The 14,259-nt window shown below is 36.0% G+C and overlaps 7 protein-coding genes across 7 annotated transcripts; 4 read left to right on the top strand and 3 right to left on the bottom strand.

Annotated features, from left to right (window-relative positions):
* Positions 1-184: 184 nt before the first annotated feature.
* NAEGRDRAFT_64809 (uncharacterized protein) lies at positions 185-2,586 on the top strand (the record flags this gene model as incomplete). The annotated part of the gene is made up of 4 exons (XM_002680080.1): positions 185-338; positions 517-780; positions 856-1,084; positions 1,137-2,586. The coding sequence occupies 4 exons, from the start codon at positions 185-187 to the stop codon at positions 2,584-2,586; spliced, it is 2,097 nt and encodes a 698-aa protein (XP_002680126.1).
* A 58-nt stretch (positions 2,587-2,644) lies between these two features.
* NAEGRDRAFT_64808 (uncharacterized protein) lies at positions 2,645-3,953 on the bottom strand (the record flags this gene model as incomplete). Its single annotated transcript, XM_002679952.1, has 3 exons — positions 2,645-3,773; positions 3,823-3,879; positions 3,922-3,953. 3 exons carry the CDS (start codon positions 3,951-3,953, stop codon positions 2,645-2,647), a joined length of 1,218 nt encoding a protein of 405 aa, XP_002679998.1.
* A 132-nt stretch (positions 3,954-4,085) lies between these two features.
* NAEGRDRAFT_64807 (uncharacterized protein) lies at positions 4,086-4,949 on the bottom strand (the record flags this gene model as incomplete). The annotated part of the gene is made up of 1 exon (XM_002679951.1): positions 4,086-4,949. One exon carries the CDS (start codon positions 4,947-4,949, stop codon positions 4,086-4,088), a length of 864 nt encoding a protein of 287 aa, XP_002679997.1.
* Positions 4,950-5,209: 260 nt separating this feature from the next.
* NAEGRDRAFT_78898 (rhoGEF domain-containing protein) lies at positions 5,210-8,294 on the top strand. The gene has a single exon (XM_002680079.1). It carries the CDS (start codon positions 5,292-5,294, stop codon positions 8,253-8,255), a length of 2,964 nt encoding a protein of 987 aa, XP_002680125.1. The 5' UTR covers positions 5,210-5,291; the 3' UTR covers positions 8,256-8,294.
* A 152-nt stretch (positions 8,295-8,446) lies between these two features.
* NAEGRDRAFT_64805 (uncharacterized protein) lies at positions 8,447-9,940 on the top strand (the record flags this gene model as incomplete). Its single annotated transcript, XM_002680078.1, has 1 exon — positions 8,447-9,940. The coding sequence occupies one exon, from the start codon at positions 8,447-8,449 to the stop codon at positions 9,938-9,940; it is 1,494 nt and encodes a 497-aa protein (XP_002680124.1).
* Positions 9,941-10,150: 210 nt separating this feature from the next.
* NAEGRDRAFT_78897 (glycosyl transferase family protein) lies at positions 10,151-12,193 on the top strand. Its single transcript, XM_002680077.1, has 2 exons — positions 10,151-10,928; positions 11,001-12,193. The coding sequence occupies exons 1-2, from the start codon at positions 10,300-10,302 to the stop codon at positions 12,169-12,171; spliced, it is 1,800 nt and encodes a 599-aa protein (XP_002680123.1). The 5' UTR covers positions 10,151-10,299; the 3' UTR covers positions 12,172-12,193.
* Positions 12,154-14,027, bottom strand: NAEGRDRAFT_78896 (tRNA nucleotidyltransferase/poly(A) polymerase; the record flags this gene model as incomplete). The annotated part of the gene is made up of 1 exon (XM_002679950.1): positions 12,154-14,027. One exon carries the CDS (start codon positions 14,025-14,027, stop codon positions 12,177-12,179), a length of 1,851 nt encoding a protein of 616 aa, XP_002679996.1. The 3' UTR covers positions 12,154-12,176.
* Positions 14,028-14,259: the final 232 nt, after the last annotated feature.

The following is a 14,259-nucleotide window of genomic DNA, read 5'->3' as shown; positions in this document are numbered from 1 at the left end:
ACTATTCTCAAATAATTTCAAAGAATGTTTACAATTTTCTGATTCTCATAATCTATGTAAATACCAAGATACTATTCAAACAAGATATTATTGAAAAATCTGTCATCAAAACAAGTGAACTTAAAAAGTCCAGAAAGTTGAAATTACAATTATGATTTGGCTGTCAAAGGTCATTCAAAAAAAAATGTCAGAAGACGCCAGAGTCGACTCGGCGTTTCATCAGGAAGGTAATGGTGGAGAGGTGATCAAACCACAAACAACATCAAACAACAAACTCGGATACGTTCTCATGGATGATGATGAAACAACAGCCAACGATGACGATTCTCTATTGAAAAGTTAGTTTTAAATCATTTATTTCGACAACAACAATCATTTTTATTCATCACATTCATCCTTCTGTATATTATTATTATTTCTTTTTTCTTTTTATTTACTTGTTGATGATTATAATTTTTCTTATTCTTCTTTGTGATTATAATGGATATGGATAATATTTTTCCATTGGATGAAAAGATGGTGGAGATCCATTTGAGGAACATGAAAGAATGGATGATGAGAATGAGGCTGGTTTAGATACACTCCGAAAAAGAGTAGCCACCCAGGATGTTGACGATGATGATGAAGAAGAATTCGATGAAAATGATACTACTGAAATTGGAAGATTTAAGGAGAGAGGTGAATTTACCTTTCGTTCTATTATTGTTGGTGCACTGATCGGAATTCTAGTTGGCGCCATGAATGTTAATTTTGGATTGAGAACTGGTTGGACTCAGGGAGGTTAGTTTTCGTTATTTTTCAAGGAAATTAATAACTTATTCTTACAATCCCATTGTTGAAATGAAAATTATATAGGAAGTATTTTTGCATCCATTTTGAGTATCGGTGTTTTCAAGTTGATTAAACCATCTCGTCCATTCACTAAATATGAAACAATTATAACCACTACTGCAGCCTCTAGTGCTGGTACTATGGCATCTACTGCAGGTTTAGTGAGCTCGATTCCTGCACTGAAATTGAATGGTACAAATTATAATGTTGGAGAGTTGTATTTATGGGCATTGAGTGTCGCCTTTTTTGGAGTGTAAGTTTTGGAATATTTGAGGAATTTACAACATTATATCAATATATAATAGATACTTTGCAGTTCCATTGAGAAAACATCTTATTGTAACAGAAAAATTGAGATTCCCAACCGGTACTGCCACTGCTGCTACTATCAAATCCATGTTTGCTCAAGGATATGAAACTGTCAAAAAGGCAAGAATGCTTGTATTTTGGGGTTTATTTTCTGCATTTTATTCTCTCTTAATTTTCCTTGTTCCACCAATTGCCGAACCACCAATGCCAAGAGTTTTACACGAATTTGGATTTTCCCTCTATTTGGATCCTTTAATGATTGGTGGTGGTATGCTAAGTGGTCCTAGATCGACAGGTAGTTTACTTTTGGGAGCTATTGTCGGCTGGGGTGTTCTAGCTCCAATTGTTGATGCCTATGGTTGGACTAAGGGTGCACCAATGTCTTTTAGTGGTGCCCGAGGTTGGGTTTTATGGGTTGGTGTTTCTATCATGACAGCCGATTCATTTGTTCAATTATTGTTCCTTACCAAGATTATTTGGCAGGGGTTAGTTGGTTTAGTGAAGAGAGTTGCAATTCGTGGTTCTGGAAGATCTACACAAAGACATTTCGGTGAAAGAGTGATTTTGGAACATGAACAGTATGAATTGGATAGTCATCTCATTCCTTGGTGGTATTGTTTGATTGGTATTTGTATCTCATCAGTTTTACTAATTCTGATTGGTCACTTTATGTTTGAATTGAAATGGTACTTTATCTTGTTGGCAATTCCTCTCAGTGGTGTCTTGTCAATTGTTGCAACAAGAGCTACAGGTGAAACAGATATCAATCCTGTTGGTGGTATGGGTAAGGTTGCTCAATTTGTTTTTGCTGGTGTTGCTCCAAAGCAAATTACTACCAACGTATTGAGTGCTGGTATTATTTCAGCTGGTGCTTCCCAAGCTGGTGACATGATGCACGATTTGAAGGCTGGTTATTTGATTGGTGTTGCTCCAAGAAAACAATTCTTTGCTCAAATAATTGGTATTTTTGTTGGTATCATTACTTGTGTACCAATTTACAAACTCTATGATGCAGCCTATGATATTGGATCAGCTTCATTCCCTGCACCTGCTGCTCATGCTTGGAAGGCTGTTGCAGATGTTTTGAGTAAGGGTACTAATGGATTGCCAGCTAATAGTGTTTATGGTATAATTGGTGGTGTTGTTTTTGGTATTCTTCTGACTGTTTTCTATAAGGTTGTACACATATTGAAACCTGAAAAGGCTCAATACATTCCATCTGCACTTGCCTTTGGTATTGGTATGATTGTTCCTCCAAAGCAATCAATTACCATGTTTATTGGTGCCTTGTTGTTCACCGTTTGGAAGCAACGTTGGCCAGAAACTAATAGCAAGTATTTCTTTGCAGTTTCTAGTGGTTTAATTGCAGGAGAGGGTATTATGGGTATATTTACCGCACTTTTGAAACTTGCTGGTCTGAAAGCAGTGGTTGAGTTGGGTTACTAAGCTTGTGTTGATTTTATTGTACAGTATTGTGATAAATATTATTGAAATGATGATGAATTTAAAGAGTCTTATTGATCAAATGGGCATACTTGGAGTGAATTTGCTCTACCTTTTCATTAATAATTGGACATTGCGTCATGAGCATCTTATTGGTCAATAATGTTACCCTGAGAGTAAGTGTCTTGAGTGTGTCAGAGTGCTCGTTCATCTTGGTGTTAATCTCGTCCATAGTCTTACAAAGCTCTGTGTCTTTTCTCTTGACTCCTTCTAATTGTTGCTCAACCTCTTTCATTTCATCGAGGTCTGATCTGTGCTTTGAAATGAATCTTTCAGTTCTTTCGAATGATTGTTGAAGATTATCTTCTTCCACTCTTGGTAAGAGAGTTGAGGAGGTGAGTTGATGATTAACATTGAGAGGAGGTCTTGGAGTATTAACATGAGTTGTGGAGGGATTGGCTTTGGTGGGAGTTTGTTGCATTGAAGAAGTTGCTGGTGATTTCATTAACTGAAAGCTTGGAGGTGGTGTCATCCTGTTGCTATTAACTGGTTGGAGTGGCTTCTTGGGAGTTGAAAACTCTGCACTATTTGATTTTTGTGGTGAAGCCTTAATTGGTGAAGCAGTACTGAGAGAAAACTTTTTAGGAGAAAATGGAAGAGAGGTGCCACCTGTTTGAGCACTACCTTCATCACTCAAAGGTTTGACGTTTTCCTTATTGGCAAATGATTCAGGTTGGAGAGGAGATTGTTTGATCTTTTTTGAAAGAGGTTGTAAGCTTGGAGGACTCTTCAAAAGAGAGCTATTAAAGTCCTTCTCAATAGCACCTGCTTGCTCTCTTGAGGTTAGTGGTTGATCTGCTGAGGATTCTATATCGCTGGAAGGTCTCTTAGCTGGAGTAAGTGATGATACACCAAACAACGAAGACTGAGCGGAAGGTTGATTAGTACCAATTCTAATATTCTTATTGGGTGGAGATTCTGTATGGAATGGAAAGGAACCAGAAGTGTTAACTGAAGAAGATTCTGATTGACTTGGGGTAAAGGTTGTTGAAGGCTGGGCAGAATCCTTGAAAAGAAAACTAAAGCTGCCAGCATTGTTGTTTGATGAAGATGACGATCCTACTTGGGCTGGAGGTGAACCATTTCCTCTATCAAGGAAGCTAAACACATTTCCAGTATCATTTCCTCCACTGCTAATTATTGATGAATAATTATAAAAAGTACTACATTATGACTAACCTTGAAAACTTGAATGTAAATGAGTTATCACCTTGTTGAGTTTCGGATTCAGTGTTGCTTTAATATTGTCATTAGACAGACAGGCTTTTTGAAACTTACTCTGTTGAAGGCTTTTTAAAGAGAAAATCCATTTTATTGCACTGTGATTGAGTTGATTTGTTTTTTTTAAAGTTATTATTTGATAAACTTTGTTAAGGCGGTTCACAATCTACTCAATTGGCGCCAAAAAAACTACAATTTTTGTCAATTCTCAAACAAGAAGTTTAAGTGGAAATATCCTGAGTCAATTCTGTTGTGTAATAATTAAAAGTTGTTCCAGTTTCATATGTACCTCTCCTTGTAGTTTCAAAGTTGTAAAAGCCAATATCAAACTTTCCACTATAATATTTAGTTGAAGTAAAATATAATCCGTATGTTTTGTTGACAGGTGTTGTCAATGATAGAGGAATATTGCGTTCTGATGTAACATCCCTCCTACATCTTGTGTCTCTCTTTAGCCTGAGCTTGTGATCTGTATTACTAATAACGAAACCAGAATACCCAATTCTTTTTATACCAATATCCTTATTGTCTTGATATTTGGTTCCTCCTCCACTTTGAGAGGCTTTACACTTCTTCTTATAATTATTTGGAGTGTTGTCTTTATACATTTTCTCAATTGACTTTGGAGGAGAAGAAGTGTAATTACTCATATCAAATATGAATCCATAATTAGTAGAATCGAATTTTCCAATAATTACATATCTCTCAAATAATCCAGTTCCGTCATTCTTCTCAATTCCAGTTTTAATTTTGAAATAGACTTGTTTCCTCTGTGCATCCACATCGATTATCTGAACGTACTTGTTCAAAATATTCTCCTGAATCGTTTCTTTTGGTCTAGTGAAGTGGTTTGAGGTGGGTTCAAATGTTTTTACACTTTTAAAGCAAATGGAAAAGAGTGGAGATCTAGTAGAGAATTCATCATTTCCGAACGAATTTATCTTTGAAACAGCTTTCATAATATCGGAATTTGTCACTAGTTTCGATAATATTGGTTTTGTATGCATTGCAAGAGGAGCAAGATCAACCTTTAGACCCAACAGTTCGAGCAAGGGAATTAATTGGTGATCTGTTTGTTGTTTCATTTTTTAATTTTAAATCAAACATTCAATCCCTGAATTGAAAAGGCTCAAGTTGTGAACTCGTCATATAGATCTGGCCAAACCATATTGTTTCAGCAAAAAGATGGAATGATAATACCTTAAGTAAAAATTTGATCAACACTCATAGCAGTATCATTGGCGATAATAAAGCTTGCCATTGAAATGCCATAACTCAAACATCCTCATACTTTTCAGTCAAATGTCAATTGAAAAAGGGAAACAAAAAAAAACAAAAAATCACACTGATCTGTACAACGGGTGAGGAGCTCACCAACAACACAACTTCAATTTTATTAGCCTGTTACATAGAGAATAAACACACAAATGTCTTCAACAAAACAACTTCCAGTACCTCCACCAAAACCTCCTCGATCTTCTTTCATCACAACAACAACAACAACACCACTGGTAAATAATAATAGTGAAACAATAACAACAAATACCGTTACTGACTCTCCAACCATCGCTACAACCAACAATAGCAGAACAACAACAACAACATCCTCCTCTCGATCCTATACACTTCGTCCCAATGCATCACCTCCAACGGCACTCATCAATTCTCTCAACAACAACAAAAATACAAACTCTTCACCGTCATCGGCTTCTTCCTCTCCCACCACAAACAATGTAGCAGGAGGAAATAATTCACCTTCATCTCCTGGTGGTTCTAGAAAACCACCACCTCCTCTTCCTCCACGACCTACTGTACGATCAAAGACCATTGCATCAGTGAATAGCCCTTCTGAGCGTTCAACAGGTGGTGTTATTCAGTTTGCTTCAGTGGTTGGTGGTAATAATAATCTTTCTGGAGGTGGTCGATCATCGGTTGGTGGTCAAGTTGATGATGTCACTTCTGGTTCTTCTCTCTCCATAAATGTTGGAAAGGGAATTAGCAATAACAGCAATAATAGTACGAGCTCATTCGTAAAATCCACTCTCAATATTGGAAGTAAGCTATTCAGTAATGGTAAATCCAAAGAAAAGGCACAATCACCACAAGTGCTGACTATTTTGCACAAAATTCCACCTCCAAAACCTACTGAACCCACCACTAGTTCTGCAACAACACCTGTCAGCACTCCTACCAGTGAACCAAAAAGTGAAGAGAAGAAGGATGATGAAAATGACATTGCTACAAAATCTACACATGCCTTCAAATTGGATCTGGATCGTGTCTTGACTCCAACACAAGAGGAACCAAATAATCCTCCATCTTCAGCTCACAGTGAAAAGTTGTCAACTTGTGATGAATCAGATGACGAGGAAGAAGAAGAGGAAGAAGAAGGTTCCATCAAGTCTTTTAATAGATCTGGTAAATCGGCACCACCTCCAATTCCGCAAAAGAAAATTAAAACAGCAGAGGAAAAGGAAATTGAAAGAAGGGAATTGAGATGGGAAGTTATTGCGGAAATTTCTAAAACCGAGGAGAATTATGTTGAAGGAATGAATCATTTGGAAAGGTTCTATATTAAACCTTTAAGAGCTTTGGGAAATGCTACACAAGTTTCTGGTTCTAAACAAATTATTACTCAGAAAGATTTGAGTTTCATATTTGACAAAATGACAGTTATTAAGAGTGTCAATGAAGGATTTTTAAAACAATGGAAAACTCTTGATGTTACTTTTGAAACACAAGATGACACCAGCAAATCCATTGGTCTCTTCTTTAAAAGAACCATGCCAATGTTCAAAGTGTATACAGATTATGTGAATAATTACAATAACATTGCAAGCAAAGTTAAAGACATGATGAAGGAAAACCCTGGTTTTGATAGCTATATGAACGAAATGGAAAGAAATGCTAGAAAACAGGGTAAAGTTGGTTTCTTTTCCTACATGATTCAGCCAGTCCAACGTTTACCGAGATATACTCTCCTTTTGAATGAGCTATTGAAGCATACACCAGAAACTCATTACGATTTCAAGAATATTAATGAAGCACTAGAATTATCAAAACAAGTCAGCTCTCACGTCAATAGTGCCATGAATGTTGTTCAAAATCAAATGAAGATGAATGAAATTGATACAACAATTGGAAAACTTCACGAAAACATTGGTGGAAGTATTATCAAACCTAGTAGATGTTTTGTTATGGAAGGTGAAGATTTCCTTGTTTCTGAAATTGTATTGGGAAGAAAGATCAAGAAGGGAGATAAGAGAACCCTCATTCTTTTGAATGACATGGTTTTAATCGCAAAGAAGGGTAAATATTCGTGTCACATTAATTTCAAGAATGAGATGAATGTAGAATATTTCAAATATCCATGGATTTATTTCGACTTGGACTATGACAAACAAAGTTTCGAGATTGTCACAGAAGATGTAACCTACTTAATTACATGTCCAACAGCAATTGCTTGTAATGAATGGATAGACAAACTATCCCAGAATACAAGCTGTAATGCAGGCCCAGTCAAAGAGCTCAGAGCCAACAAACTAGTTCATACAAGAGTTAAGAAAATTTTCAATGAACAAAATGTGTATATTATTGATTTTGAAAATAGTGAATACTATATGTGCTATTCACAAAGAGACAAGGTTACAATCAAAATTCCAAAGAAGGATGCAGTTGTACGTGATATTGTTCCAGAGGATGAAATAACATTTGGATCCCTAGCATTGGATGATGATGCAAGTTGTGATGATAGTAAGACAACAGCTTCAAGTGATACAGCCGATACTGCGTCAAGCCAAATGGTTGATGGAAACAGAATGTCTAGATCTACATCAATTAGTGACCTTTCCACAATTTCAGAGGATGGTTCATCTTTGAAATCACCTCGTTCAGCTAGAGGATTCAACCCTCTCAAAGCTCTCAATATGGATCTCAAAATATTTAATGGTAAGAAGCAATCACCATCCAACTCAAAGAATAATCTCTCCTCAGAGGACAAAGTGAAGAATATTCACTCATCTCTATCTGAGATTGCTTCTGCTGGGGAAATGATGCCACCAAGCAATAGGTTATCCTTGCAAAATGATCAACATACAAAGACTTCACCATTCCTCAACAAGAATAGACAATCCTTATCCGCCTTCGAACAGGCAAATAGTGGAGAAAACTCACCTGCCAATCCTGAAGAGTTTATGGGAAATCAAATAGCAAGAAGAACCTCTGACTTTCAACAAACCATTGAGGAAAGAAAAAAGACTCTAATAAGAAGAGAAGCTCCACCCATTCCACAAGGCAATAACACCACTGCTACTCAACAACAAAAAGCTCCATGGCTAGCTGAATTGGAAAGTAAGAGAATGGCCAAAGTGTCAAAACAAGAAGAACAATAGAAAACTTGTTCATCATAATAATAAAATGTTTTCATAAATATTAACATGGCACATTAACAATTAAAATTAACAATAAATTTACAAAAATAACATAAAATATTCCCGCCAAAAACCGTTCAAATTTTCAACACAAAAAAAATAAAACAAAGGAGGAGCAATCATTTCCTCCATCATCAGCATCACACATTGTCATGAGTTTTAACAAGAGTAATAACAGCAGTGGAGAATTATCTGACCGAGTAGTAACACCACTCAGAATGTTCAGACAAATCTCTCCACCTTCATATGATAATATTCAAGCACTCTCCGACTCACCTCTTCTTGACGATCAACAACAAACTAAAGCTAACAAGAAGAGTGTTACATCTTCTGACCTTGATAAACAAATGGCCAGACGGAAAGAATTAGAATTGTGGAGATTAAAGAAAAAAGTATCCACTACTACATCATCTACAACACCAACCTCTATTAGCACATCAAAAGTTCCCCAACAAGCTCCAATAACATCAGCCCAAATTACATCTCCATTCTCTAGTCATCAACGATTGAGGAGAACTCAAAATAATCCATCAACAAGTAATGCTCCTGGTAATTCTACCAAACCAACCACCCATAAATTGCTCTTTTCTGAATTGTCACCCAGAAGAGTACTTCCAGAATCAAGAAAGAGAAAATCAACCACAGAGCAACAACCTTCTATTCATCCTCCTCCAAAGAAAACACTCACCAATAATAATAGAGGCAACATTTACAAACCAGATACGAGAAATGTACAACCAATTCACACTAGTAGACCACCACAAGTTTCTACAACTAAATTCATACCGAGCAAACATCAAGCAGCCAATGAAACTAATCAATTGAATTTATCATCAATCTTAATTGTTGAAGATAGAACACTTTTTGAGGAAGATAAACACATGCTGGATAATATTGTAAAAATTACAGACTCTTTAGAAGATCCTACATTAGTTCAACAAGAACAGATATCAAATTCCATCAACAACCAAAGAGAAAACGACACCCAAATACCAACAAGTATGGCACCAAAGATTGAGGAATCAAAAACTAACACCAGTTTTGCCAACAATGAACCATCCATACTGCTTGACGTATCCTATACTGGATCAGAACCAAGAAGCGCCAGAAAATCCATGAAGCAAAAGAGTTTCATTTCTAATCCTGCCAATTCTGTTGCTTTCTCTCCACTTGTTAACAAATCCAAGTCATTAACTGCCAGCTTACTTACTCCTGTCAATACAATGGAATCTCTAACAAGAGTTGGTGGCACCAATGACAAAAGTTTGTTTGGTGAATTCTCTCTCCTAGACGATTCAAAACCATCAACAACTAGAGGAGCCTCACAACTCTTACCAGATCTTACCAATCCAACAAATCTAAGTTCTCTTACCAAAACAATCAATCTTAATACTAGCATATCGAATGATTTAGACCAACTAAAATTGAAAATATTTGAATTGGAAGAGAATCTGAAGAGGGAAAGAAAAGAAAAGGAGATGTGGATGGAAAAATATAAGAATCTATTACTCTCCAATAATCAACAATCAATTGGCACCAATACCTCTCTGCTTTCTAGGAGTTTTACAACACTCGATCCAAAACCATCATTATCCAATAGAAGTTTTAACAATGGTAGTTTTTTAACAGAGCCAATAAAACGATAATTGTTTGAATAGAAAGGATTTTGAAATGTCATTAGATAACTAGATAATACCACAAGTTTCTCTGCTCATCCAATTAGAATAATTAAGGAAATTAAAGGTTTTCTCTATTCCCGCCATCCTTTTTTTTTCCAACACCCACGAACGTCACTCAAAACTGTTCATAAACTGGTATCCGTTGGATGACCTTGAGCACTCACTCAAAAAAAAACTCCACAAATTACCAACGCGTTCTCATTTTCATAGTTGAAATACGCAACAACAGCAGCACACTAGCTACAACCTTTCCGAATTTATTTATTCACCTTCCTTTATATAACTGATCCTCCTATTTATTGAATCAGTTTTTTTGTAGTTTGAAGATGCTGAAATCCTTCCATTCACAATCATCCAATTTTAATATGGTGAGAAGTAAAACATCAAAGAAGTCGACTTCTTTGGTTATCACTGCCGTACTTCTTACTCTCCTTGTAGTTTGCATTGTATCTTCGGCAATTTTCAGTGTAACAGCAAAATCGACCGAAAAAGATGCAAAGCAAGCCAGCTTTGAAGCTGAATATAACGTGCAGAGTAAAGTTAATCCAAATAATAGTGAGTACGCCTATGCTACATTGGTTAGCTCGGAGGGCTATCTTTCAGGAGCCCTTGCCATGTATAAAAGTATCATTGCAAGAGGAGGCAAATATGATCTCGTTCTAGTAGTGACTGGTAAACGTATTGCAGATATTATTCGAAATATTGAAACTTATAGAAGTGATCCACTCATCAAACGTGTTCACATATTTATTGCTAGCTATATTGATAATCCTAATGCCAAAATCCCAGAACCAAGATTTATTGATACCTACAACAAACTTCACATTTGGAAATTGGATCAATTCGGATACAAGAGACTTGTTTTTGTGGATTCTGATTGTATAATATTCAAGAATGTTGATCTTCTCTTTAATTGTGTTGGACCTGTTTGTTCTGGAAGTGATATGGGTAACACGTAAGTATTCTCTACTTTCTCAAAAACAATAACATGGAATTAATAACAATAATATTGGAAATACTTAAATAGTGAATTTTTCAATGGAGGTATCATGGTCTTGGAACCAAGTACTAAAACCTATGATGATATGATGGATAAGATGGGTAGTCCTGCCTACAAGAGTTACGATGGAGGTGAACAAGGATTTATTAATTTGTATTTTGATTTCCATCGTAAATCTAAGGGATGGGAACTTGAAAGAGAATTAGATGAAGCTGCTTCCGAACAAGAAAAACAAAACATTCTCACCAAATACAGAGAAACAAAGAATATTTGGAGAATACCATACACTTGGAATACTGAAGTTCCAATGTACTACTTCTTCAAGTATGCTTATATTCAAAGACTCAAGAAACAATTCAGAATTATTCACTACAACTTGCCAATCAAACCTTGGAAATTCCTCAACATTCCAATTCTTGATGCCAGCTATTACTGGTATGAATATGCTCTCCAACTTCCTCAATTTTCTGTTCTCCCTGCAGCCCTTGTTGGATTATTCATTGCTGAAGTATTTGTTCTCGTTTTTGGTATTACATGCAGCAATACTCTCTTCCCAATGCTCCTTTCTAAAGTTCTTCCTGAAAATTCATGTCTCACTAATACCATTCACTTTAAACTGAAGAGAGCTTGGTCTACCATGAAGAATAAGAAGACCCAAAAGAGACCAATTTCCCTTTATGAAGGTTTGAAAAAGACAGCCATTTTAAGAGTTTGGCCAATTGCAAGTGTTGCTATTATTGCTCTTGCTTCTACTCTTTTCTTCATCAAATTTGTCTCTAATGATTTCTATGATCCACATACCCAATGGATTTCTCTCTTCTCCACAATTATTATGCTCAGTTGTGTTTCTCTCTCCTTCTACCGTCAATTTGTAAAGGAACAAACCAGACAATCCATTGTATCCAATTTTGATCAAACTCAACTTAGTATGACTGATACTTCCGAGCTCACCAAGAAGATTATTCGATTCTTCCCTCTCTATCAAGCCCTTGCTATCTTTGCTCCTCCAATTGGTTTCTTGGGAGTGTGTCTCTTCATTTATCTTACTAGACTCCTCTTCTTGGTTAACGTTGTAATTCTAGCTGCTTTTGCTTTGGTAATGGTGGCTTTGGAATATTTCGTTCTCAAGAATTTGGGTAAACAAACCATTTACACAACATTTAGAGACATGTTGAAGATTGAAGTAGGCAAAGTGTAATAAATTTATTTCTTTTGCTTCTTCTTTGGATTGAGTTCTGCTTTTGATTTATAAGTTTGAGCATTTTCAGCAAGCCATTCGAAAGCTTGTTCTCTATCCACAATTTGAGGATAATTTTGGAAAATGAAAGTACTCAAATCTTCTCCAACTTCAGCAATGATTGGTCCAGGAGGAACATCAAGAGCAGTTGAAATTTCATTGCCTTTAAGTGGGGATGATGATTGACTCAATTCTATTAACTTGACATGTTGTTCGTTGAGAGCTTTTAAGAACTTGACAGCTCTGAAACATCTCTTTTCAGTAAATTCAGTTCCTTGAGTGTTGATTACGTTACATAACATTAAAGACTTATCATACAAGTGTTTGACAGTATTTTTCAGCCATCTACCAACTAATACCCGATCCTCTGAGATGATATTAGCAAAGAATTGTTCATCCAAACTGGCCTTGTTTTCCTCACAAACCAATACTTTACCCTTAATGTAATGAGCTCCGTAAATTATTGTTGATACATTTCCTGCCAATTTCAAAGGTAATCTCAGAGATGAAACAATCAAGTTGTAACAAATTTCTTCAATTTGCTCTCTCGACATATCATGACTTGTAATTGGAGAAAGAAAACCAGCAAGCAATAATTCTACTCTTTCATCTAAAGAGAGATTATACTTCTTTGCAAGCTTAATCATGACACGCATTCTATAGAGAGAATTTTCCCATTGTAATTGGTCCTTCCACTCAATTGGAATTGGATTAATATATTCGCGAGGGAATAGGTCCTTCTTCTTCTTGTCTCCAGTAGAATAGGTAAAGACAATGTGCCTGATTTTCATTTCTCCAATCAAGGCAAAGGCACCAACTGGATCGTGTCCCTTGAGTATTTTCAAAAGTTCTGTACCCACTCGTTCTCTACTGACTTTTTCAGCAAGTGCAACATCAACATCATGGTTATGAGCAGCATCCATTATTTCATCAGCAATTAAAAAATCAAAGAAACAAGCAAATCTGATAGATCTCAAAACTCTCAATGGATCATCCAAAAATGTTTGGACTGGTGGGAGTGGAGTTCTAACAATTCTATGTTTCATATCATGCATACCCTTTCCAGTAAAATCTTCAATAATTTGTTCATTCAAATTATAAAAGAGAGCATTGATAGTCAAGTCTCTTCTATTAGCATCTTGAAGTGGAGTTCCAAGTTTGATATTTGATGGAATTCTTGATTCTTCAGCATATTCTTCACTTCTTAAATTTACAAAGTCGATGGATTGACCAAAAATATGAGTAGTGGCTGTCTCCAAGTGTTTACTTTGTTCTGGATTGGCACTGATGATACCAATAGCCTTGGAAGGTAAGCCCTTGAGTTTTTCATATTGTGAAACATAATTAGCAAAGTCAGCTCCCATCATGTTATCAATTGCAATATCCACATCATCACCATCCAATCCCAATAATTTGTTTCTTACCCAACCTCCAGCAACTCTTAAAGTAGTTCCCAGCTTGAAATGATTATTTACTTCCAATAAGAATGAGAAAATCTTTTCCTCCTCTTGTGTTATATGAATTTTAGGTTGATTTTCTTTTGTGAGTGGTCCATCAGGTAATTTCTCCAAAGCATGTTTATACTTATCATGGGAAGCTTTATGAAATCTGTGTTCTTTTAAATAAATATGTTTTTCTTCTGTATACAAGTGATCTTCGTGATCTTCATGAACATGATACACCGGATTATGAATACTTTCTAATTTCCAAAAATTGTGGCTTGAATGTGGAACCAAAGAACTTCCCATTGGTATGTCCTCCAACACTTGTTCTTCCTTGTTGGTACTGGTGATGGTTGAATTATGATTGTTGTTCATTTTTTCTTGGGGTGATGACGATTTAATTTTGGAATTAAATTTGCTTGTTTGATGATGGTATTGTTGTTGGTGTTGATGATGTTTTTGAAAAAGTTGCCCATGTTCAGGATTGATTTTGCACGATGAATATTTGAAATTGGCCAGAGTATTTTTAGATGATCCGAAGGTTGTTGATGTTGGAAAGGACGAATGGTGATAACAATAAGAAGGAATACTTGTTCGGAGCAATATC

The sequence above is a fragment of the Naegleria gruberi genome (genome assembly GCF_000004985.1).
Source record: "Naegleria gruberi genomic scaffold NAEGRscaffold_11, whole genome shotgun sequence".
Taxonomy (NCBI): Eukaryota; Heterolobosea; class Eutetramitea; order Acrasida; family Naegleriidae; genus Naegleria; species Naegleria gruberi.
The sequence above is the reverse complement of the archived record's forward strand: the minus strand, read 5'-3'. Positions and strand labels throughout refer to the sequence as shown.